This window comes from Osmia bicornis, chromosome 12 (genome assembly GCF_907164935.1).
Source record: "Osmia bicornis bicornis chromosome 12, iOsmBic2.1, whole genome shotgun sequence".
NCBI lineage: Eukaryota > Metazoa > Arthropoda > Insecta > Hymenoptera > Megachilidae > Osmia > Osmia bicornis.
Genome location: NC_060227.1, coordinates 6,015,930 through 6,041,399, shown reverse-complemented (window position 1 = coordinate 6,041,399; position 25,470 = coordinate 6,015,930). Strand labels below are relative to the sequence as shown.

General features: G+C 36.9%; 3 protein-coding genes across 5 annotated transcripts; all 3 read left to right on the top strand.

Moving 5' to 3' along the window:
* The first annotated feature begins 55 nt into the window (after positions 1–55).
* On the top strand, positions 56–2,376 carry LOC114871700 (protein obstructor-E-like). The gene is made up of 4 exons (XM_029177910.2): positions 56–204; positions 1,302–1,625; positions 1,699–2,095; positions 2,179–2,376. The coding sequence occupies exons 1-4, from the start codon at positions 168–170 to the stop codon at positions 2,294–2,296; spliced, it is 876 nt and encodes a 291-aa protein (XP_029033743.1). The 5' UTR covers positions 56–167; the 3' UTR covers positions 2,297–2,376.
* Positions 2,377–3,434: 1,058 nt separating this feature from the next.
* LOC114871697 (protein obstructor-E) lies at positions 3,435–6,702 on the top strand. The gene is made up of 5 exons (XM_029177903.2): positions 3,435–3,633; positions 4,916–5,110; positions 5,454–5,638; positions 5,951–6,183; positions 6,274–6,702. Exons 1-5 carry the CDS (start codon positions 3,585–3,587, stop codon positions 6,308–6,310), a joined length of 699 nt encoding a protein of 232 aa, XP_029033736.1. The 5' UTR covers positions 3,435–3,584; the 3' UTR covers positions 6,311–6,702.
* A 12,652-nt stretch (positions 6,703–19,354) lies between these two features.
* LOC114871701 lies at positions 19,355–21,548 on the top strand. 3 transcript variants are annotated; one of them, XM_029177914.2, is made up of 3 exons: positions 19,355–19,414; positions 21,133–21,216; positions 21,286–21,548. In XM_029177914.2, exons 2-3 carry the CDS (start codon positions 21,195–21,197, stop codon positions 21,525–21,527), a joined length of 264 nt encoding a protein of 87 aa, XP_029033747.1. In that variant the 5' UTR covers positions 19,355–19,414; positions 21,133–21,194; the 3' UTR covers positions 21,528–21,548. The 3 variants fall into 3 exon arrangements, with proteins under 3 accessions (XP_029033747.1, XP_029033746.1, XP_029033745.1); XM_029177913.2 differs by having other exon boundaries at positions 19,366–19,414; positions 21,040–21,216; XM_029177912.2 differs by having other exon boundaries at positions 19,377–19,584.
* The last annotated feature ends 3,922 nt before the right edge of the window (positions 21,549–25,470 follow it).

Here is a 25,470-nt window from a genome sequence, read left to right as displayed (position 1 = left end):
AACCTCATGGATGGAAAAGTGGGGGATGCATATAAGACCGTGGGACCCACTCGATGAGGCCCAGTAGTCTCTAGTCATCAATTCCTTCACGTTCGAAGAACCGTGACTTGATTTCGAGATAACGAAAATACCATATTTTCTTCTAGTTACTCCTGCCCTCCGTCAGGATGAAGACGGAGGTATTCTGTTTGCTAATCTGTCTCGGTGAGTAATTGGATATGATTGAAATATCTTAATGATTGTTAAGTACCCAAAAACAGTAACATTGATCTTACTAATTTTTATCCTTTTCTAATCATAATTTACAATTGATAATTGATGAAAACAAATTTCTGAGGTTTTGAGGAGAAAAGAATTTAAAGGAGACACAATAAGTGATAAAATGATATCTAGTTTGACTAGTGACCTTTAGCCAAGGTATTGTTTTACCCGTTACAATAATGATACAGATTAAATTACATATTTCAGTTATTAATATAGTCTGCTTATTGTTCCACTATTCTAGCTTCGTTTCATTCTTTTTTACAAGAATGATACGATTCAAATTTGATTGATACGTTCTACGTGGATACGCGATATCCGTTTGATCACGAACCAACTTACGCCATCGTTTGTTATTGAGAAATCAGTTCTCCTTAAACTAATAGAAAGTTTAATTTCACCACGTGTCGATTCACCGCACGAACAACAAATTAAATGAAAAACAAATTTAATAACTTTAATTAGACACACTTTCCAGTATGTAACGTAGGTTTCTTAAAATATTGTTCTGTATTCTCTCAAGATATCAGAAATAATTGAATCACCTCTCAAGCTACAGTTGTCGATTTCATTTCTCAGCCATTTGCTTAGTCTAGCTTTATCTAGGATCTTCAAAACGCAGCAAGATCTATATAGAGTGTTGGAAAGCGAACAGGTCTGAACGATTAAACGACATTTAAGTTCTGCCCGACCAGATACACTCCGCTCGGCCACTTTCTCGCTTTCTTCCGTTCGCGAGGTCGACCGGCGTTTACGCACAACCGGCGTTTTGTTCAGGGACGCTGGACATCGGGCTGCCTTGAAAACGCTACGACCAGTTGACCCTCTCACCGTTTTTATTTCGCGTTCTTTCTATTTCCTTTTATTCCTCTTTCCATTCATTTGTTATTCTCGGATACATCCGCATTGTACCACCAGGTAAAAGAGTATCCACAAATGGAATTCATTGAAATCGAGGTCAAACGCGCGCATATTCTCATTGTATGCAGAGAAACGACTGATATCTTTAGTATTATCCTGGTAATTGGAATATTTTTTAGGCGTTGTCACCGCTTTAACGAGGAAACAAGAGGCAGCCGAGCAGAATCGTCGGAAGGTAGCTCTGCCAAGTTTGCAAAAAAAGCCACAGACCGCGGAAGAGGAGCAAGAAGAGTACGAGGACGAAGACGAACTTTCGGATCAATGTCCCGAGCCCAATGGTTACTTTCCTGATGCGGAACAGTGCGACAAATACTACGACTGTCGAGACGGCAGACCCACGGATAAACTATGCCCAGATGGTCTGGTGTTCAATGATTTCAGTCCGCAGCACGAAAAATGCGATCTACCCTTTGGAATTGATTGTTCAAAGAGGCCAAAGCTACGTGCGTATTGCGTTCGATTCGATTTCAAGTATCTTTGTTAATCTCTGTCATTTATAATGAAATTCAATTGCAGAAAAACCGCAGCCATCTCCTCATTGCCCAAGAATGCACGGTTACTTCGCTCACGAAGATCCCAGGATATGCAACACATTCTATTATTGCGTCGAGGGGAAGTTTAATATGATCACTTGCCCGGATGGTCTGGTCTTCTCAGAGAAGACCGGAATTTGTAACTGGCCCGACGAGGCGCAGAAGAAAGGTTGTGGATCTAGAGAGCTTTTCAATTTCACTTGTCCAAAAGTCGACGATTCCGTCGCTGCCACGCATCCCAGATATCCTGACACCGAGGACTGTCAGTATTTCTATGTTTGCGTGAATGGTGAGATACCTAGGAGAAGTGGCTGCAAGTTGGGCCAAGCTTTCGACGAACGCACCGGAAAGTGCGATTGGGCTAGAAAGATACCCGAATGGTAAATTGTAGTAGCAGTAATATTCATTGATATTAGGTAATTGGATAAAAACTATTGTTATAAAAAATTTTTGGAAATTTTAGCAAAGAGTGGTACAAAGGTCAATTGACTGATGAGGAGTTGGATGCCTTGGAAAATCCACCGCCGAAACCAAAACCTACTGGTGGTCCTAGCAGAAGAAAAGGCACCAAACCGACCTAGATTTAAGACTAAACTCATATGTAGATTTTAATATTCATTGACATATTAAATACCCCGCCTGGTGAATAAAACATTTCTAATACGGTTGTTCTTTTTTATAACAGGATAATTAAAATAGGATTATTGAATGATTGATCATGTACATAATGAGGATGACTGTGTAATGAAAGTTTTTACGTGCATCAATATTTTTTGAAAGGAAGAATAAATTAAATGACAAATTTTATTACAAGATTGTGAAATTGCATAAAATTGCTTATTCTATCGGTACCGGAAATGCAAGTACTCTTCTTTTCTGTGGCTTCTCTAAGGAATTCAAATGGCCTGTAAATTTCCACTAGCAGTGAAAGTGATTTACTCCTGAAGGTTCTTTACATTTCATAGGAAATGTTTCCGAAATCTACTCGATTAAACAGTAGGTCAACATGTGGCGCTTTGGTGATAAATTTAATTAACTACCGTTTTCGTAATTGCTCATTAGAGACAGTATTATGTAACACATTGAATGTCTAATGCAGAAATAACTTATCATTAATGAGAGTGTAGAAAGATAATCTAAACGTATTGTTATTAACTTTAATATATTATAAAACACTATTTGCAACAGATATCATATTGTTCATACTATTTTATGAATCTGTTTTCAATTAAAATGAAGCTGAAAATCCTGAGGTAAGGAATGAGAAGAGACAAGGGAAAGGTAAATTATTCAATAATAAATTAATAAACAGTATTGATCTAATGATACATCACATTTTAATTAACGATTTAAAAAAAAATAACACAGGATCCTATGCACTTTAAAGACGGAGCATGCCACGTTGGAAGATACAATCTTACAATATCTGAATTTCGAAAGATTTGAAGAATGCGTCGATCATCAACAAAGATCATGGTAATTTCAATTTTTCCGCAAAGATTAGTGAAGGACATCGAAGTGAGAGTAAGTTGTGTAGATAGAAAGAAGAGGAAAAAGATGAGCAATGAGAGAAGAGAAAGAAAGGTAAGAGCGCGTGTTACCTCCGATCAATCTTGATTCTAGACAGTTATCCATCGATGAAAACGTGGCGAAAGTGGGGAAGAAACACTGGATGTAGTGGGGCCAATGGGGTATACCCCCGTGGTGAGTTGCTGAAGAGCAGCAGTGTTTCGCGACGGAGGCACCATTTCGAAAGGGGACCAAAAAATATAGATAATATTCTCTCAGTGACGGTAGTGATTCGAGTATTCTTCACTGGATTTCGTGATTCGCAACGATTGAACAGAGAGCTAAGAACCGAGGATAGAAATGATGAGAGCATCCCTTGTAACGATATTGGCCGTGGTGGCTGTAACACGTATGTATCACAGCCATTTTTCTTACTGTAATAGAAACTTCAACAAGGTAAAAGTGATTTTATTCTTCAAATTTTGTAAAATATAATTCTATGCAATTATTTGAAGATATTCAACATAAATTAAAATTAAAAATATCTATCAAAGTTTCATATTTAAGAATAGTCCATTTTTCATTGTTTGTAAAAAACGACATCATTCATAGAGTTTTTCTGAATTTTAAGGTAGACAAAGTTTCTATCATTTACATTCCATGTTTCCAACCAGAAGCAAGAACAGTGCATGCTAATTATGGAGAAGAAAAAGATTGGTTTCACTGAGACAGAGATTTCAGACTTTCTCTTGATTTCTTAGCACCGGTCCGTGCAACACCTTCTAAAATGCAGCATAACTTCCGGTATTGTAATCGTCGCGTAGAACCGGTAAAATTTCATAACTATTTAAATATCTGAAACCCGTTGTCCATCCCACGGTGAAAAATCATTCGTGTATACAGTGGAAAGGTATTCATTTCGCTTGGAGAGTGCGTAAGAGACAGCCCGGACTGAACTTTCTAAAGCGTAAATGTCAGATCTACTATTCGTGCTGAGTTGCATAAGTATCCGCCGTGTTTATCGTCTCTGTACAGTATGTAAAACCGATAAATTACATAAAGAAATAAAACAATACCGATCGAGATTCGAAGAACAGAAATAGAATAGTTGCTCTGGTTCGACCAGGTACCATATTCGCTATAACATTAGTTGCCAAGCTGCTTTATATGCCTCTTGAAACGTGTCATTGATTTCCGGTATATCTTACAAAGCAGATGTCACGAGTAACACGGAGAAATTTCAGAAATTTCTTCCAACTCCTTTCTCTTTTTTGTACGATTGATTTTCGACAGGTGAAACTCAGGCAACAACTTTTCGATACATTTTTCATTGTTTCTCTTTTTGATTTTAAACTGAAATTTAATTTTAAAGAGTATGATAATTATATCATTTGAGGTAAGTAGAATCATGAAAATTATTGAGATCTTCATCATCTTCCAGCACAGTGAATTTCATCTGAAATAAATTACTCTAGCATTTATAAATTTATTCTGCATAAAATTTACATTTTTTACTATAAAAATATCATTTATTATTTTGTCGACATTTACATCATTTACGATTTTAATTCCTCAATTAATAAATCTTTGATTATTTGGTAAATGTCAGGATTGAGAAGAATGGGAGAAAATTGAATGATTCGGTACAAATCAGTAACTTTCATTTATGTGAAACTTGTTCAATGTTACAGATGGTGCCTTCAATTGTCCAATTAAAGATGGTCAGTACGAGGATTCAAAGCAATGCGACAAATACTATGAATGTTCAGACGGCATAGCGACGGAGAAACTTTGCCCAGATGGGCTTGTTTTCGATCCTCTGAACCGTAAAGTGAACAAATGCGACCATGTCTTCAACGTCGACTGTGGGGACCGTCTTGAACTACGTAAGATCATCGTTCCTATCACTATTTCACAATACTGACACGTTGATGCTGGTCAGCCATTGCTGAGCAATCGAGTAAATTGAAAATAATTCAATAACTCAATGAAATTAAAGAAAATTTTTAGTATCATTAACATTAAATTAATTTTGTAGAGTAGCAAGTAGCAGAATATTATTATTGAATAATTGTATCAAACGCTGGGGATATACTCTTAGAAAGTCGAGACCTCCGACTGCAACACGTTACCGGTGTCATTGGCTCTTGCGGTTAATGTCCTTGACATACAGGATACAATGACGATAAGTAGCGAAAGTAATTTTAATTCCTGTTATATTTTTTGCAGAACCGCCTCAGCCAACCAAGAAGTGTCCACGACGGAACGGTTTCTTTGCCCACCCAGATCCATCCGTCTGTAACATTTTTTACAATTGCATCGATGGCGAGGCTATTGAAATCACTTGCACCACTGGATTGCATTTCGATGAATATAGTGGCACTTGTGTGTGGCCTGATAGCGCTGGACGACAAGTATATATTTACATATGTTTTACATATACACACATGATTGTTATTTATTTATTCATAGCATCGCAATTTTGACGACTACTATTACTATTGATTAATCTATGCTTCTTGAATAATTGATCGGATATCGTACTTGCAGATATTAATTTGCAAGCTGAATAATTAATAGGTAGAATCTACGAATGAATCTACGAATCATCATAATTTTGTAACAGATTAGCTGTGATGCTCAATTAATAATAGATGTGACATAATTGAAATGTCTAAATCAGAAGCTATTGTAGAATGGATTATTTATAATATGTGTTTATGTAGGGATGCGGAATAGTGGGCAAGAAATTGAAAGATGGCTTCGAATGTCCGAAAGAAAGTCAAGTCGACACTAGAGGAATGGTTGTCGATCATCCTAAATTTGCTCACCCAGATGACTGTCAAAAATTCTATGTTTGTCTGAATGGTGTAACACCACGCGAACAAGGTTGTAGCGATGGTACTGTTTATAACGAGGAACAACAAAGATGTGACGCGCCTGAAAACGTTCCCGGATGGTATTTCATTTATTAATTTATTTAAATTAATGTACTAATCAAATAATGTACTATAGACTATGTTTGGAATTATTATTATTTTGTTTCCAGCGAGGATTGGTACAAGGACGATGAAAAGAAACCATGAACCACCTTCTAAATTTATATGTCCCGCATCGGGATTTTAATATCATCCTGAAATCACATCATTCTCGTTTCGTGTGTAACCATGTGTGTGTTTAGAATGTTCATAAATAATAAATTCAATTTTACCTTATTCCATCGTGATTCCCCTCTTCACATCCAAAGTTGTGAATAAACCTTAAATGAAATATGAATACATCATGTAAATAGATTTTATTTGTTCATGTAGATATGAATATAAAAACATGAAATATTATTCAGTTTTCTTTCGTAATCGACGAAGCGAATCGATGGTAACTTTCTCCTGGATATTTTATTATTTCTTCTTTTTAAATTCAGTCAGCAAACAACTTTCGTGTTTATGTACTTTTTAGAAACATGCGATAATAACTTGTTTTCTACTTGTAACAAATTTGATTTATATTTTTATATACATACCTACACATTTTATAATTGAAAAAAAATGATAACATGCAAATAAAATTGTTCATTTAATTATAAGTGTAAATATAATTAAACACCCTGCATGTTTCCACGTCTTAATTATAGTTATTCTTGATTTAATCGCAACTTAAATAATTAAAAGATTTTGAATTGTTTAGTTTTCCCGCACTTCGGTAGGTGGCGCGTCATGCATGTCACGTGACCCTTCAATTCCCGCGCTTTTATACTGAGCGTGCGCGTCGGTTAGATGAAGAAGGGGAGTGGAAGCGGCTGCTTGAAATTTTATCTTCTGCGTGCTTATGTATTTAATATTCGTGTGCAAAGACTTCAGACAATTCTGTAAGTATGATCAGGTGATAATTTACGATACCTTTTATCTTAGTAATGTTCTGAGAGACACAAACTCTCATTATTATGTTTGTAATGTCTAAAAGAAAAGATAGGGAGATTGGCGTCTTTTTGGCGTCAGTCGCCATGTTGAGACATGCTTTTCGCAAACTTTCGTTTCAGTTTTTCAAGATCATTTTCTACCTGGAACGTGCACCAGCTCTTCCAAATGGTCATACTTCAGCTTTTTACATCCCGTTGCTGCAAAATGGTTACAACAGGAAGCAGTTTGGTGTATGTACCCGCTCAACATTTGGTGAGTCATATCATCTGCCATTTGCATGCTTACTTTACCTACAGTAGAAAGCAATATGCTAAAGTATTTATTCGAAATAATTAATTATGTGTAATCGATTATATCGGTAACGACGATTAAGTTTATTGGTTATGTCAACTCTAAATTCAGCATTTCTAGAATATTCATTGCTAGCTTTAATGAAACTCTTCTTGTGTGAAAATAATATTCAATATTAGAAAGAATTTTGAAAGGAAACTAGATTATAGAATGTATTACTTGCTTATGAACAGTAGATAAAAAGTTCAGTACGATGTACTTTTTTACCATATAAAGTTACCGGGAGTCGTATGATAATACAGTTCAGCTTTCGTATAACTTGCCAACTGTTGGAGATATTTGTAATAATCGCGAGTAGAATACACAGATGAGTATGACCAATCTAAACTTCTCGACCACTCTCTCGATTAAACTATGTTTGCGTAACTACGGTACATTCATTTATGGCCGATTCAATCCGACCTGATATTTCTTGCTCACGGCCAGCATCGGTTCAATTCGTCCTGATTGTAAGAGTACTTTAAAGTACCGTGCAGAAACAAAGGGAAGTAGAAACTCTCTGCACTTCCTTTAGGTTCAAGTCTAATTGCAATCAAGCTGCTCCCTAGAAATCGGTAAATACGTTACCGGTAGATTTCCACTCAATTGATTACAGAAATTGTTACTACCACAAGTGATAATAACATGAAACACCTATTTCAGTTTTCGATTAACAGAGTCTTAGAATAATTAGAAAAGAATTTAATTAGTTTGTTCTCAAACCTCGAATATTCTCTTGGCTTTGTTAATCATGACAATAGTAGCTGACTAATTAATACGTGGATAGGCAAATTATTAGGTTAGAGTGTGTCCTGATAATCAGGATCGAACTGCACGATAAAGGACCTGGGGTGCGGGTGTGTGCAGATAAGCATACGTTAACTTGTACAGGGACACTCACACCATTTCTAGGGATAACATTCAAGAGACTAGAGAGAAGTTAGCCGAATAGTTGGGGTGTAATATTAGGAACACTTTGAAGGCTAAAGTTACACCAATAAGAGAACTGGTGGAGCTCGGAAAGGTCAATAGAATATGCAAATTGGCTTTCGAATGGTCGACCAAAGGGTTCCTTTGCTTTCAATGTTCCAGTAGATATTCTGTGTATTTCTTTCAGCCTTCGAACCAACATCAAATAGATGTACAATAAATTAGAATACTAGACAACCGCAAATACATTTAACACCACTTTCATCGATTCCAATAACCGCTAATTAATTTAAGATCAAGCGTAATAATTATGTAATTATATAGAGTTTCTCAATATAAATTAATACTTAAAAAAAAAAATACTATCATTTAACAATTTAACGGTAAAAGATCACTATCGAGTACGGTAATTATAGTAGAACAGTTCGATTCACTTCTTCAAAAGTGTTCCTCGACTTTGATTGAAAATACACCAAAACTTTTCCGAGTATTCTTTTCGAAAGTTTCTTCTCTCCCGGTATCAGGGATTCTAGCACGTTAGTTGGGAGCTTTCGCCGGAGCTTGCGGAAAATCTCCGGTCCATTTTTTAGCGTTAGAAGGAAACGGTAGCCGTCTCGATCGGTAATCGATATCCAGGAGAACAACGAGACGATTGGTTTAGCAGTAGCAAGCGTGCTTACAGGTGTGCGATTGCTAGAACCAGGTGAGCGATTGGCTCGATCTTTCAGGTTCTTCCTGCACCCTTTCTTCCTTTCGTCAATTCTCTTTTTCTTTCTCCCAAGACCAAGTACGAGACTGATTTCTAATTTAAGACAGAGCTACAAGTCTTCCTTTCTCGACTGAAATTTTTATACAGTTATTTAGATGCTCTCATTGTATTTTAAAAATAGAGTAGATTCCGTGAAATCTGTTTGTTTCTTTTCTCATTTTATTAGAAATCAATGTTTCCTTCAATATCTTCATTTTATGTTACTTAAAATGTTCGACTGATGTTCGACGAAAATTTCCGGAAGTTCGTTGACGCGATGAAATGTAATTTTGAGATAATACGAAAGTAATTAGTTACGCTTATCTTAGTTCCTCTGTGACCGTTGAGCCGCTGTTAAGGTAATTCTGCTAGAACGAACTACGCTCCGAAAATGATAATAGACCAGAAACAGCATAGCAGCAAACCAGGGGCCAAGCAACATCGCGTGTTAATATCGCAGTCATTGCACTTGTAACCGTATAATTTTCAACTAATCGCTACGTTAGAGAGTATAACTACAATTACTGTCGTAATATATAAATTTTCCTCCTTGGTGAAATTACAAAATTGCATAAATCAACGTACGCGAAGTAAAGTAAATTAGGAATATTTTATAGAGAAGATGCGTTTGAATCAAGATGCATAAGCCGGTTATAACCATTACTTTCGTTGGACTCGTGTCAGCAAATTTTCGTGGGAGCAGATTTTCATGAAAAGTGAATGTTCAATCGTAAGTTTATGGTATGAGAGTTGCAGTAAATTGATCGAAGGTATGCGGATTTTTACGACGTTAGACGCTTAGGAAGCCGGGTGTTACTCGAATGGATCCGAAGAGGGATAGTTTATCCAAACAGCTAGAAAGCAGTTTTGCCTATTTACAGATTCCAAATGCTTCAAATATTCAGGCTCGATTGCTTCCTTGAGCTCTCTCTATTTCACTCTCGAACAAGCAGTAACGCGTTTCCATCAATATACGATACGATACAAATGTTTCCACGTACCATACCGCGTTTTTATCCTTCCACGAGGCGATTTTTTAACTCGTTCGAGTCTTTGTTCCGTTAAACGATTTCATCGATATTCGTTTTCTATTAAGAGCGACTTTTTCATTTTGTTCATTTTGTTCATTTCACTTAATTAAATATCTGAATATTAATACATATACCTTTCTTACTAAATGAAAGTTTCTTCTTTCATAAACTAAGCATCGAAAGGACCGTTCTGTGGAATTAATTTCCGGCTGATTCGTTTTTGTTGTACATTTTTAGCCCCGGTTTATGCTTGCTTATTCGTTTGCCGGTCCCTCGTTCGAACTTGCAGTTTTCGTAGGCGTTAACTCTCGTCGCGCTCTGCAATTTAGCGTTTCAGCGACGTATAATCGCGTTAAAAGTCGAGGACCAACTCGAGACGGGACGGTAATCGGCTGTTCTATCCGATAACGAGTTCTGTCCAACTTTGCGACTGCGTGCCGGCGAAGAAATAGAGAACGAAGGAGCGACGGAAAACTGCCATAGAAAAAGAGAAATCAAGAGAATTCTTAACGAAAGGCATAATGAGTAATCTTGTTTTCTTAGCCAACTCCTTGCTGTTTTTCTCTTCTAGCTTGATGTTTGATTAATTACACGAAATATAAGCAGTTTTTGCTAATTATTTAGATAACTAATTAATTTTACAATTACATTCATGAAAAATTCTACTTTTGTCTTTTATTTGTATTCATTTATGTTTCTTTTGCTGAATGAAATCCAAAAAACTTGTTCTCCCTCGTTTTCTATCGGGTTAGTCAAACACTGTCGAATTCACTGGTCGACCGAGAATAAAATTATGATTCTCTCGACATGAAGCTTTCGAAGGGATTACCATCCGTATGTATAAGTAATTTAAAAAGTTCTCCATCGGGGCACAAAGGTAGTTTCTGAAAGAACCAGTGCATCTTTCACAGTTATGATACACCTTTTCTCTTTCGAATCTTTTTCAATTTCCAGTCTCTGGGATTATTGTAACAGAGCATATTCAACTTTGAAAACTTCCATATTTGTACGAGTTGATGTGATCTTTTGAGAAGGATTTCTTAGTTAGTTTCTATTGAAATCATTAATAGAAGGTTTACTTAGCTATCTTCTTTCGCTATTTCTGAAACTCATCATTTATTCTTTGAACATATTGGAAGAATAATTTTTCAGAGGAACAGTATAAAATTTAGAAAATGAAAATGATATGAAATACGGAATTAAATTAAAATTGGGACTCTCTTCATGGTCCGTCGTCCGAGGGTTAATTAACCCTTTCCAACATTTTCATTATTTTCTTAATCATAAAGATAAATATTACAGAGATAGAATGTGTAACACATCGATGGAAGTTCTTATAAGACCAAGGAACATCTTTTACTGTAAATAAAGGAAAGGGTTTCCAGAATGAAACACCTTTTCGTTCAGGATGTTTGTTCATGGACTCTGGTACGAATTCGACAAGAATCGGGAAACAATCGCGTGATAGTGTGTAACCTAATACGTGTAGGATGCGTTCTTCCTGAAACGTGTTGTTCTTTGTTTCCTGCGAGTCCCGATGATTCCCCTTTTCTTTCGGCTGTCCCTATGGGGGTGTGGATAGACGAGCTAAAAAGTACACGAGAATAACGGGTATCCGAATAGTCGACTGTTAATCCCTTGAGAGTAAAACACGGTAGCCAGTTTCTATAGAAGCAATCATTTTCAACGAAGGGAAATCTATTTTCTGTTGAAACACTTTTCTCGTCAACTTTTCCTCGATACTTAAGTGTACTTTCCGATGGCAAATGGAATATATCTTAAAAATAATTTCTCCCTTTTCTGTTATCAAATATCAGTTATTAATATTTTTGACTATAAATTTGATTATATTGCTTTCGTGTGACTCACCTGCATTCTGTGATAATATCGGTAGAGAATATAACGAAACAGTGGAAACTAAATTATCAGTAAACTCGTTAGATTGCACCTTTTATACGTGTATTTATTATCGAACGGTTCTTGGTACGCTATCAAGTTAATCTTGTACTCGATAAAAGGACCATGGAATAACGAAGACAGGGGAAACTAGATAGAAATGTCGAAGGATGCGTCTGTCGTGGAAAGAGGAAATCGAATTTTGAGTGGCTACCTGGCTGGAAGGGCGAAACGATAACCGGAAATAACGAAGTAACGCTGGCATTAGGACGAAGCACCGTTTCGCTCGTTGAACCTTTAACCGGCGACCTTAATGTAATTTTTATAAATGAAACGAAAAGGTATCTTACGAAGTTGTTAGTTCTTGAATACATTATAACAACTTTAATGATTTGTTAAAATTAATGGAAGCTGTGTAATAGCCTTCGTGTACATAAGGGTTACGATGTTATACTGTAAGACGTTAGGCTATTAGTTTGATAGAATGACACTTTAACACTTCGAACCACGCGAATGATGGATGACTTTTAGTTTCAAATATCTATTGATCAGTCTATAAACTGATCGACGTGTTAACGTATTAATCAGTGCTATAGAAATCTATCACGTTTATAAATAAAGCTCAATTGCACGTTAGTAATATATACAAATTTATTATTCGGATTATTTTTGACCCAGTACACCTTCGCTTCTGGCTATCGGGTCATCTGGTATTCGAGGGTTAAGAGGCAACAGATCAATACCATTCGAAACCCTCGAAACCTACAAAATTAAATTTAGGAAATAATTTCGTGGTATGTCCGTAAACAGAAAGTATTGTAAATACGAAGGATCTTAAAAACCCTCGAAATTCAGTGAAACTTTGAAACTGTTTAAACTTTCTCTCAGCTCCTGAGTATTTAGAAGGTCTTCCAACTTTTGCTAACCCAGAAATCCTCGAAACATGGCCAATAAAGTCAAAGTAGGTTTTCAAAAAAGTTCCGATCGATTTAATAATACCTCGTCGAAAATAGTCTACTAAAATACGAACGAACGATTCCATTAATTAAAACGAATCGTGATTAAAGTTTGTTGGCTGAGGTGATGCATGAATTTTATTCGAATTTATATTGAAATTGATGACGGTATGTATGTAAGTTATCGATGACTTATCGACAACGGTTTATTAATTTCAGTATATACAGGATAACTAGCAGACAGAATCGTAGAGAAAAGATAGTGCACGGGGTAGGAAATGAATAGGGTAAAAATCAAAGTGCGCGAGAATTCATCTGGCGATGTTCCCGCTACAGGCGTATTTCTGCTTCATTAAACGCGATATCAGCTACGATCTTTTCATTTCGCTGAAAAATCTATTAGCAAAATAGTCTGGATTATCCTTGCTCGACTTTTCCCATTACCGTTCGATTTCGATCGGTTTTCGTGCCGTTCCCCTTGAATAGACTCGGTTTTTTCATTATTCGCATGAATTATTTGATCATAAGCCCCGAGGATAGTTATTTCGATGCATTCTTGTAAAAGCACCCCGCAATCGTCCAACTTGCGTGCGTGTGCTGCTTTCGATAGTAGAATAGTCAGGGATTTAAAAAGAGTCGACGTTTTGTAGATCGAGAGACATTAATTGTGGTATCTGTTTCTATGAAAGATGATGATTATACCGTGCCGTGAACATTTCTCTTCGCTATTTTACAAATTTCCATTTTTCAGCTGTAGAATAATATTATAATTTAACGTGGCGATGCTAAAAACTTTCGTTATTACATTATGCGGAAAAATTAATTCAGTACTTTTTTAATTTTCCCGCTGAACATTGATTTTTCGCAAGTCAGAATTAAATTTAATAATGGAATTTTTTTAGTTTTCATTTGAGAATTTATGAAAATTCAAGGAGTTAGTTAGTCTTTTTATTAACCATTTAACAATAGCTGAATGAATAACGAAAATTCAATGCTTGAGAAAGTAGAGTAATCAATGTATGCATTTAAAGGTTGCGTGGAATTCTTTATGCATTCAGCTCGTGTTATTTCTTCGGCTAGTTCTTCGGCTTTTTGCCATACGCAGATCGGAATTTACGAGTCGATATGCAAAGAGATCGCATAAGTGAAAAAAAAGAGGATTAGGAAGCCGAGGACCGAGCGGAATTCTGAGCTTTTCGATGGAAGTAGAGCAACTCAATATTTTCCCCGGCATTGTATAATCCGCATTTCAATATTGTGTCTTATCATAAAATGCTTATTGGTTTGTAACTCTGAATTATTTTCAAATTTCGTGTGAAACGTTAGCTTACATTTTCATTCACCTTCAATAAGCATATGTGTAATATGCATATGTATATCCATGTTATATTCAGATGCATTTGCAACAAAAAACACTTCTATTTTTTGCATGCGTTTCACGAATAAACCTTTTATGTGTTACACGTTTCATTTTTATAACTGGGTCAAAATCTTTCGTCTGTCCTGTGAGAGTTAAAAATATTTTATCAAAAAAAGGATTAGTTTCTTTAAAAGAGGAGCTGTTTCCCAAAAAAATTGAAAGAATAAAAAATTTCTAACAAACAAAGGTACACGTATTCTTCAAAATAATATAAGTAATTATCTTTTACTTAAATGTTCACGTGAAATCAAGGAAAAATTATTGTTTTTAATGATGCGATGAGAAAGGGTTGACCCAGAATGGTCAGGGAGCCTGCGTAATGTATAGGAGGGTAAGAAACGGGGGATAAAAGGAAAAGTCGGATGATGGAGTCGTCCGAGTGTCGACAAAGAAAAACAGGAACGAAAGAGGTGTGACAGGTAGGCGGGTTCCCGCAGGAACAATTCGAGATGTAAATCAATGGCTGATAAGGGTGGCTGTCCCCTGGGAAAAGGAAGGTCGCTCTTGGAGCCGACTCAACTACCAACGAGGATAGAGAAGCTGAACTGAGTTTGTACTAGGGAAAGGTGGGTCTTCGTTCCGTGGAAATGCCTCGTTCAAGAATTATTTATTTGCCGACTTTCAACGAAAATTTTCTCTCTTAAGTGGTTTTCGCCTTCTCTGCCGAATTCTTTCTCCCTCCTTCGTCCCATCTTCTAATCATTTCATTCTCTGATTCTTGTTTTAAAGTTACGCCACGAAATATTTGGTGAAATAGAAAAATTGGAGAAGTAAAATAAAGTAGAAAAAAATAATTCGACTTTTGAGAAACTTTAGTTGATCTCTTTATCGGTACAAATATTTCTACACTTTGAATCAGTAGCGTATATCCATTTTTCAGGACCACGCTCGAAATAAAAAAAAATCGTCCTTTTATCTCGCGGAAAAATCAATAATTAACTTACCGTTGAATCTGCGAAACGTAGCCACGGCAGTGTGCGAAAAAAAAAGATTCATATTTTTCTTCCTTTTTTTCCCCAGTCTACGCGTAACGATTCCATTTCGCAGCAAGTTCAATCCCGTCGGTTGTACATCTTTCACTCAAAACGTTCCGCTCGTTGGCCGTAAAATCCAACAGCGAATTTGCTTGTAACTTATTTCGTAACGATCATAAGTCAGCCAGAAGTGAATTCATCTTTTTGAGTGATAAATTTCACGCGAAAGGTAGCTACATAATCGATATCCGATACTAACGATGCTTCTGCCTAGCCAATCGCCCTGGAGTCGCATGATACGTCATGCTACAATATCCTGGATTGAACGATTTATTGAACAGGGCCTACCAGCACGCAACAGTTTCGCATACGTGGCCTGTAGGCTTCGACGAATGTCGTGCTCAGGAAAGGGGTGAAAAATAAAAAAAAAAAAAAAAAATTCGTGGAACCATCAATCTCACGTGTTCCTGATATTTTCGTATCCCTGCACTTCAATGTAATAGTTTACAAACTGTTCTGACCTGACACGCTATTGTCGAGAGAGAATATTTGAATGTTTATTCTATTCGCAAGCATTTATGAACGATTACGAAGGTCCTTTATGGGAAATTTTAATTAAAGTGTTATTAATTAAAAAATTAACGAATTCTCGTCCTTGGATCAAAGGCCAGGCAATTAAACTCCGGTTAAATCGTGGAATAAAACTGTCAAAGGGTTAAAGGGTTTAGCAAAAAGGGGACGCGAAATATCTTCATCCTTAAACGAGTGAAATCGTTGCTGATGACTCTATGGAACATTCAGGTTTCGAGCAGAGAGACATACGGTTCAGGACTGTGGAATTTCACGCGGCAGTTAACGGCTGGTAGATAGCAGGGCCGACGTGCCGGTCAGATAAAACGCAAAACATTGGGGCTGACATGCAATTAGTGGCAGCGCCGACTGCAAATCGTCGTGACGCGGTACCGCGAGATTTACTGTTCCCTCAACCCAAGCGATTTCATCCTCCTCGCTTCCTACGCTTTTTTATTTTCTATCCAACCTTCCTCTTACTTTTAACCTCTTCCTTTTCATTCCACTCTAATTTTCTTTTGCGCTCCTCAAACGCGAACACGCGGACCACTTTGAACCCGGCGGATGCGTTTAATCTCTTTACTACGACCTCCGTCCGCACCCCTTTCTTGCTCTACCAAGATCGATACAAAGACCTGTGTATTCTATTTTCGAATTTGCCAGCAAATTTTCTCGGAGGTTAAATGAAACATGTATAGGAAATTCATAATTCTCTTTTTCTTGAATTCAAAGAACCCTTTTGTAAGGCAGGGTTGAATGTACAATTTTCAATTGTGATTTTGAGTACATTCTCTGAAACGGTGAAATTGATAAGAAATTGTATGCAGAGAAGATTAGGAAGTCCAAGTGATAAGTAATAAGATTGTTTCATTATTATCAATGAGAAAATTAATTATAACAATGGTTAGCAATTAAGCATTGAGTTATATCTTAAGCAAGGACCTCGGAGAGACCCGTTTCGAATGAATAACCATCATTTCCAGCCAACTGAACGTGGCAATCAAAGTGTATATAATAAGATTCTTCCCGAAATATTCCATCGCGCCAGGTCGTCGACGATTCAATCTTTGTTTCTGACTGCGCCGTTCAATTAAGGCAAAGATTATTGGTCTTTGGAAAGTTGAGTCTCCGCGACCGCAGTGAGCATCCGCAAGATACACGTATATATTATATATGTATAGAACGTTCTGTTTAAATGCGAGTATCGACCCCGTCTGGCTGACGGATCGTTTCTAAGTTGAACGTTTCGAGAATTAATCGCGCGTTTGGATATGGTGGGGTATTTGATTAATTAGCAGGCTTACACCGTTCATTGTTTGTCAGCGTATGTATTACACGCATAGACGTACTACAGTTTGTCATTAATAACCCAAGAAAACACTTCAATATTTCATTGTTAGATCAAGATGAAAGGTCGTCAACAAGATTTTCATTTAAAAGGAACTTTGCATTAAAAAATGTACAATAGAAAGGTCGAGGAAAAAGTGAAAATAAAATTCTCTACATTTTTCTACCTATTTTAATTATCATTTTTAATATTTTTCTTACTCAGAATTTTTCATTGGCTCAATAGATGTCAACTTGCCAATTTTATCTGTCTTGTCTTAAGAAAGGGTATTCCAAGAAAACAGTCGAGCTTTAGAAAGGTCGGATCAATTTAATTATTTCCCGTAAAAAACTGTATAGTCCCTTTTTTTTTATTTCCTTCTGTTGGCACGGGCAGGATTCCATTCGGTGAGGGGCAGCTTCTTTTATCCGCGACTTTTCTATTATCTTGCAAATTACGCGTCTGTCAGGCCCTCCCCATCCGGGAACTTCTTCCCGGTCGTAATTAAATCGCTTCCGGAATCTCGCGGAACGTTCGAATTTATATCCGAAGTTATAATTTGCCGAGCGTTTCGATAATCGATGCGAGGACGTGAATTGGCTTCGATGTTATTTAAGAAACCAGAAGTTTCTTAATGCAAGGAATTTGCATTGTTATTGCTGCCACGGATGCCATCTGCGATTTCTCGTTTTACTTCCCTTCGTCGTTTTCCCAATTCCACGTTTCCCTTCTTCCGATTTCTCGATAAATTATCAATCTCTGTACCTTCGAGTCCGCGAATTTATTCGCGCGTTGTTAAAGCACAAGAGTGACGAAATAAAAGTGAAATGGACAACGATTGTAAACGAAATGAATACATCGAGGTAGCATAATTGCTGGAGGTGCTCGTTATCGTTTTCATCGAGTTTTATTGCTCCGTCCGATTGCGCTCTTCAATTTACTTGCAGATTTCATAGTGAAACTCGATCATCGTTTGGTTGCCATTAACAAGATTGCTCGATCAAGCAATGTAATATCAATTTGAAGAGGTTCGCGGCGTGGTTCGTAGAAGATTCATCGTCACTTCACTTTTAGGGAATAATTTTCTAAGCGAATCGATTGTGTAAAAAGAAAATCACTGGCTCGGATCGAACCGAAAGGAGCAAAGCTGGTAATTGATTTTCAAGCACTTTTTACAGAGAGATTTTAACTTCGACATGATTATCCGACAAGGAGAAAATGGTGTTCTTAAAGATGAAGGTAAAAGAATGGTTCCATGGATTCGAATGGAACAACAGCGCATTATCCTAGTTTAATTTTCTGTCCTTTCCAGACAGCAGTTCAGCTGTCTCATTTTTCATAAGAGAAAACTCGACGGGATGAAGTTTCCGTAAGAATCCTTGTTCCATAGGAAAGATTTCCTTCCTGGTTGCTTTATGGGTTTCCCTTCGCTGACGATATCAATGATTCGCTTGAAAATTATCCACGAAACTCGTTGCTTGGAAAATCAAATCAAAGATTTATTTTATTCATCTTCCATTTCGTTGAACGGAATTGATATTCCGCAGTGTCGTCTGATAAGAGAACATACGGGGTCTTAATCGTAAATGTATCGTGGCAGGTTATGAAATGAAATTTTTGAAATCGACATGTATGTATCAGGAAGACAGTATGACGAAGCTGAATGGTGAAAAGGAATATTGAGTTCCACGGAAACGATTCTCTCTATTGAATTCTATTCTTTACCGTTTGTCAGGGAAACTTCTTTCTGGATTATATTCGTATGTTATTCTTGAACGAAAGCTTGATTACTGAATTTGTAAATTTAATTATTTTCATTTCTTAATTCCGACATTTTTTAGTACGAAAATGTTTTGTAAAAGCGTTGCATTTGTCATGAAACTATGAACGTTTCTTTCAGATAATTTTGCTATTAAAATTATCACCTTCAAAATGAAATAGGTATACACTATCGGTGATGATTTGTTGCTTTGATACGAATGATCGTAAAAATGACTGCCAACAAATACAATCGAAGGTGACATGTGCCAGTTTCTAGTGCACTATTGTTCAATATAGAAGGTTCAGTTAGAATAATAATTGATTATTCAGGTGATTGAAGTCATAATCACTCTTTTTTTGGAATTCGTTTTTAGACGATTTCAACAAACACGCAAATTAAACGTCTCGAATTCTCTGTGCGTAACAGAATACATTTTCCAATAGTTTGAATTGAAATTGTGAAACAACAATCGAATTCTTTGCAAGCAATCCGTCAGAAGGTTCGTTTCCATCCACTTTCTCGTACCCACACGTATCGTTTCATCTCGTGGGAGTTAAATTGAAACAAGCTCGAAAAACGAAAAAGACATTAAACAACCTTCGACCTTTTTTTATTTATTGACTACGTCTGTCGAAAAAAAAAAAATCTTCTTTCTGATAAAGGTGATTTTGTCAGTGAAATTCTGTAATTGAATGTAGAATCTTTCAAATCTTACTACAAGTCCTATGTTTTAATTTTCAAGAAAAGTGTGAAACAGTGTTAGAAATATAATTTTCTAAAATAATTTTGAATCTTTATGGAACCTTATCTCAGGCTAAGACCTCGATAAAGTATTATCACGTGCTTTTCGATTTTGATAGAATTCCATTAAACCTAGATAAAAGGAATAATACATAAATAAAATGTACTCGCGTGAAAATATTATCGTGAAAAGGAAACTTGGCAAATAAAATTGTATATTAATATGTAGATTTTATCGAATCGCACGGTTATGGGTGAGTGGTAAAACATGTTTTATCATCAAACCAGTACTGGAGTGGCTTCGCGATTTATGCGACTCTTCTCCGTCGATGTTTTAATTCTATCCGTTTGGAAACATTTTTTCCTATTACGGTGGCGTGTTTTCGGCAGAGCGATTCGCTAGAACGGAATAGGATTTCGTTTACGAAATATCGGTAGCCTCGATTTTCGTCGCCAGATCGAGCGTTTCGAAGCGTTGAAATACGGTCGGACTGAATTGTAATCGGGTTTTGTTCTCCCTCATTTTACGCGCGACCAGATTACACGTTCGCGAGCAACGAAATCTCCGGGACACGGTTTCTCTGCTGTTGTAATTTAAGGAGAGCCGTGATCGTCAGGTGTGCAACCGGGAATTGGTTGCATTCCTACGAACCGAAACCGAAAGTAACATACAGGAGGCTTTGAATTCAAAAGTGCCTGCTCTTCCTTCGTTAAAGAAACTTACATTTCCTTAGGCTTTTCACAAAATTTCAATTGTTCTACAATTTCTTAAAATTCTTGAAAAATTTCGAGTTTGAAGGGATAGAATTGAAATTTAAAGCGTGTAATTTCGATAAACATGTTACCGTTACGCACAGAGAATTTATTAACTACTTTAACGGATAGTCGTTACAGAAGTGTACCGAATGCAATATAAAACTTTCGTTATTTGTCTTCACGGGGTTCTTTCAAGTTTCGGAGTAACTGGCCGTTTTGGAGAAAGTTACGCGAAAGTGGCGAGGTGATTTAGAACGAGGAGGATATTCAAGCGCTTCACTCAACTTTACTCTATTCGAAAATCAAGAGAAATGGGGGATTACGTTTTAGGAAACCCGTTTTTCAGCTTAGAGCGATTAAAAACTTTATACGATCCTCCGTTAATCAGTGCATTATTCACATTGAGCAATGAAGATTATAAAAGCATTAAATGTTAACTACAATTTCATTTAAACAGTTCAGATTCACACAGCTGGAGAATAAATTGATGAAACATTTCATCGATTAATCGGAATAAAATGTAACGATTGTTGGAATTTGTTCATTACAGGGTGATTATTAATATCATTGCGTCAAGAAAGTGTTTTAATAACATAGGAAATATTCAAAATAATGGAAGAAACAGCGAAGCGACGTAAGTTTCTCTTACTCTTATCACGAATACCTCGAGTTGTGGTTTTACCGCAACAGGTTTCATTAACAGGAAAGCAAGCCTCGCGAGATACGGAGTCAGAAAATTTAACAGCTAATCAGGAAGATGAGAAGAAATTGCAAGAGATTCCAAGGAAGACCTTGAAGCACTACTTTAATAGATTTAGGTACTACCATTACTGCGTTGCTGAAAAAATAGATACCATACTTGGAATAGTATGTTTTGGGATAATTAAAATTTATCTTTTCTTCATGGGAAACCAACAGCAAAGCTTACAAAGTGACGAAGAATGATCCGTTGAATTGAAAAAATATTTCTGTAAAATATACTACAATATTAAAAAGATATCTATAAAAATCTGTCTGCAAGTCTTTTAACCATCGTTTGGATCAAGTTCTCAGCCACTGGTCAGAGGATCGAATTCATCAGATTTTCGCTCAAAAGCTGAAGGAAGCTGGATTTTTGTTAAATAGACAACGCGTGAAATATTTTAGCTGGTATTATCGACGACATAGGGGCTCGGCATAGGTAGTTTCGAAGATAACAAAAATCAGCCAACAGGTTGACGAACGTCGACGGACGGAATTGGGACGATGGTCGAACGATAGTCAGCAGATAGATCAATCAGAAAACGTTTTTAGAATCGGATTTGCGTGGCCGATCTGTGCGACTGCTATGAAAATTTCAGCGTGGCCGACGGGCGCGCAGGGTGCAAGCCCGTGCTCGATAATTTATCAGGATCATTCCGAGGCTGGTGTGCCAGCCAACGAGCAAGAATAGGTCACCGGCGAATTTATGATAACGATAACATTGAATAATTCGCGGCAACGATTGATCGTGCCCAGCCACGTCGAGATCAAACCAACGCGACACGATTTCGGTGCAGCCTGCGTCGCGTCGCTATCAGAATTAACGCGCGACGAATAAAAGTTATTGCTCCCGATTCGCGAGATTAATCGCCCTTGAAAATCAGCCCTTAAGCCTGATGCGATCGAGCAAAAGGGAATCGAATGTTTTATATTTATTCTTTACGATGTTCATAGAGAGTATCTGCTATACCAGATATTTCTTCTCACTGAATAAGTTGTCACAGTTGAAATAATCAATTATGTAATTGAAATGAATGCATACGATCGATCGAACGATATTTATTTATAATTCCATCCTCCGGATGTTCAATTAATTTCACGCAGTCTTTCGACAGGAAACATTTTTGTTTCGACGTATTAATATTTTAATCAACGAAAATACACGGGGTTTGAAACATTTATATATTCATGCTGACCCCATCTATGGAATTAAATTAATGTTGTAGCCGAGTGGTAACTCTTCTTGGTCGGTGTACGTGGTCAACGTGGATTTTCCTGCTATTGCCAAATGTAATTGCATATCATTGAATTTAAAGTTTCAATAAAATCGACAAAATTAGTTTCGCGAAACATCGTTGACAGATGGAAATTATAAAGCAGAAAGGGGAAATAAAGTTTCAAGTTTTTAGATACAACGATGGTTGTTAGATATGTTTCAGTCGTTATTCGAAGGGAAAACGTAGTCGAGGAATGCATTCAATTTTCTTTACGTGCCATCTCGATACGTTTCAGTAGGAAAATTCTTCAAGGGGCTTTCGTTTTTCGGTCCACGGGGTTTCGAAGTTACGGAAACCGTTCGGGGATCGTTTAGAACTCGTCGATCCACTGCTGAAGCCACGCTCGAAAGCTTCAAACCAGGAGTTTAATTACTAGAGAAATTTCATTCCTGTATTAAGCACCGCTACCTTTCAATTAGACATAGATAAATTGGATACGGTTTTTCTTTGTGAGCGAGAAATCAATTTCAACCTGACATCGAATGACAATTATTGAAAAAATTGAAGTTTTCCTTTAAATTGAAATAAAAACAAGACCTTTGTAAATTCAATCGCTTTTTTCCTGGATGTGAAACAAGCGTAGCAAATGTACGCTTTGTACAAAGCTGAGAATCTATTAGCAGAAGTTGTTATTAAACCCTTGGGGCAAGCAATATCGCGTAGACGGTAACCGCATATGTTCCCTTCTGCAAGTTCGCTGCAGTCTCAAGACTTAAGTAAGATTCTAAACGTGGAAACAAAACGATTGACATGGTTGCAATGCACTGTTAAATTGCATTTAAACCCGTGCAACTGCAACTATGGTAGATCTGATGAACGGTGTAGCAATATATCTGATGTTTCAAGAAACATCTGTGTTTATGAAATTTTTTTCAAATCTGATTTATTATTTTGTTAATTAATTTTCTGAAAATTCATTATTTCCTTAATCAGTGTTCTCTTAATCGAGATTCAGTGAACTCCTGTTAATTTGATAAAACCTCTAACTTCTTCATTGGTCAAAATTCCATGATGCAATCAAAAAGGGGGAAAGTCTAGTGGGTGTCTTGTATCAAATAAAGCCATTATTCTCACTATAGTAATTTCCCGTGGATTCGTACAACGCCAGCACAGCGAGTTACTGTGGCTTTTCCTTGGTTGCCAGAAATCTCGAAGTTGCGTATATAACATAGAATAGTTGCTTCTCTCGTTTCCGCCTCAAATACTTTCCGCATAGTTCGGGCGTATTACGCGGGCTTGCAGTACAGCGAACAGTGCGATTTAAATAGTTCGAAGGGATTTACCTTGGAAAAAAATTCCATAAGAACTTACTTTAATCATTTCGAGCTACGTAATTCTCGTCCCAGCCACGTTTTTCATTTTACATACTTTTTCAACCTTTGCATCCTTTTATACCGGTTAAATTCAGGTAAAATGTGCCGGTGGATCTCTTATTTTACGATACCATTTCTCACGAGTTTATATATTATTTTTCTACCGTCACGGTTAATTATTTTCAGTGTTTCAATCCGTTTTGTAACGAAAGTCTAAAGTTATATATATCAAGTTGGTTAAAAGTGATCACGGTCGAAACGAAAGGTAGGGATCGTTCGTGTAACGTTACCAGTGAGTGATCTTCACAGTGAGGGATCGGTTTAATGGATAAATTTTTCCCCCGAGTGATTTTAGCAGCGCAACCAATGCGGACAGCCTCGACTTCCTGCGAGCGTATCCTGCGATAGGTAATTTTTTCCGGCACGTCGAGCGTTTGCAGGCTAGCTCGAATTGAACTGGGAATTACGCGGCCCCCAATTAAATTTCTCCATTGGTCCGCCAGTGTGATTCGAAATCGATACCTACGTAGCTCGAGTGACATCGTGTAATAATGTCGATGAGCTGACTCGTCGAGTGGTGGGCGCGTGGAAAAACATAGAGAAAGAGATAGTAGAAAGAGTTTCACTCAGGATCTGGAAAATCTTCGTTCGACCGATGAAAAACGATGTAACGATCTTGTGCACGATCGCGCGGTTCATTGAAAATTCCCTGATATTTCTTACACTTAGATTTTCGAAGCTGATTTTAATATAAACGAAACTTCTTAAGGATAATTACTGTCGCGCTTCGAAAGCCACAGCGCGGTTTTAAAGGCTACAATCTAATAGAAAGTTTACTTATCGTGTTTTGTAGTTGCCTGATGAAAGGTTTGCTTTCAATCTCTTCCGTGGGATTTCTGAATAATGCATTAGGCGCTGGAGAAAGTTCTTCGGTTTTTTTTTTCAATCATATTTATTACTATTAAATAGTACGGATGACACTTAAATATTTACATTATTAACAAAATAGCGTAAGAGGGAAAGGGTATATTTCAAAATGGATTAATTAGTACGTTAAAGTTAACGAGCACACCTCGCTGTGGAACGAAGTGTTTCACATTAATTCATAAGGTTTATGGAACTGGAACATTTATGTTTTCCAAGATAATACGTTTACGCGAATGTCCTTCCTTTTGCAAAATGAATGTTTCTCGTTAGAACATGATGCAACTCTGGCGGATGGACCTGCTACTAATTTAACTTCCGATGGTACGCCAACGGCAAAGTTAAATCGATCCTGAACGAAGGTCTTCAGCTTGTTTCTCTCGGAACGACCAGAATTCCGTCAGATCGTTAAAATGAAACCGCAGGATTCATTAAGGGTAGCGTTGAAAAAAGAAAAATTCGCTGTGACAAACATTTGTTTTCGTTCCATACATTTTTATTTTAGGCAATATTTAGAACGTTCGGTGCAGTATGGAATGAAGTCCAAGAACCATATTTTGAGATAGTATTTGCAAAAATACCTTCAGTTTGGTTTTCCAATTCTGGTCTTAACATGTATCGCATATTCCCAGG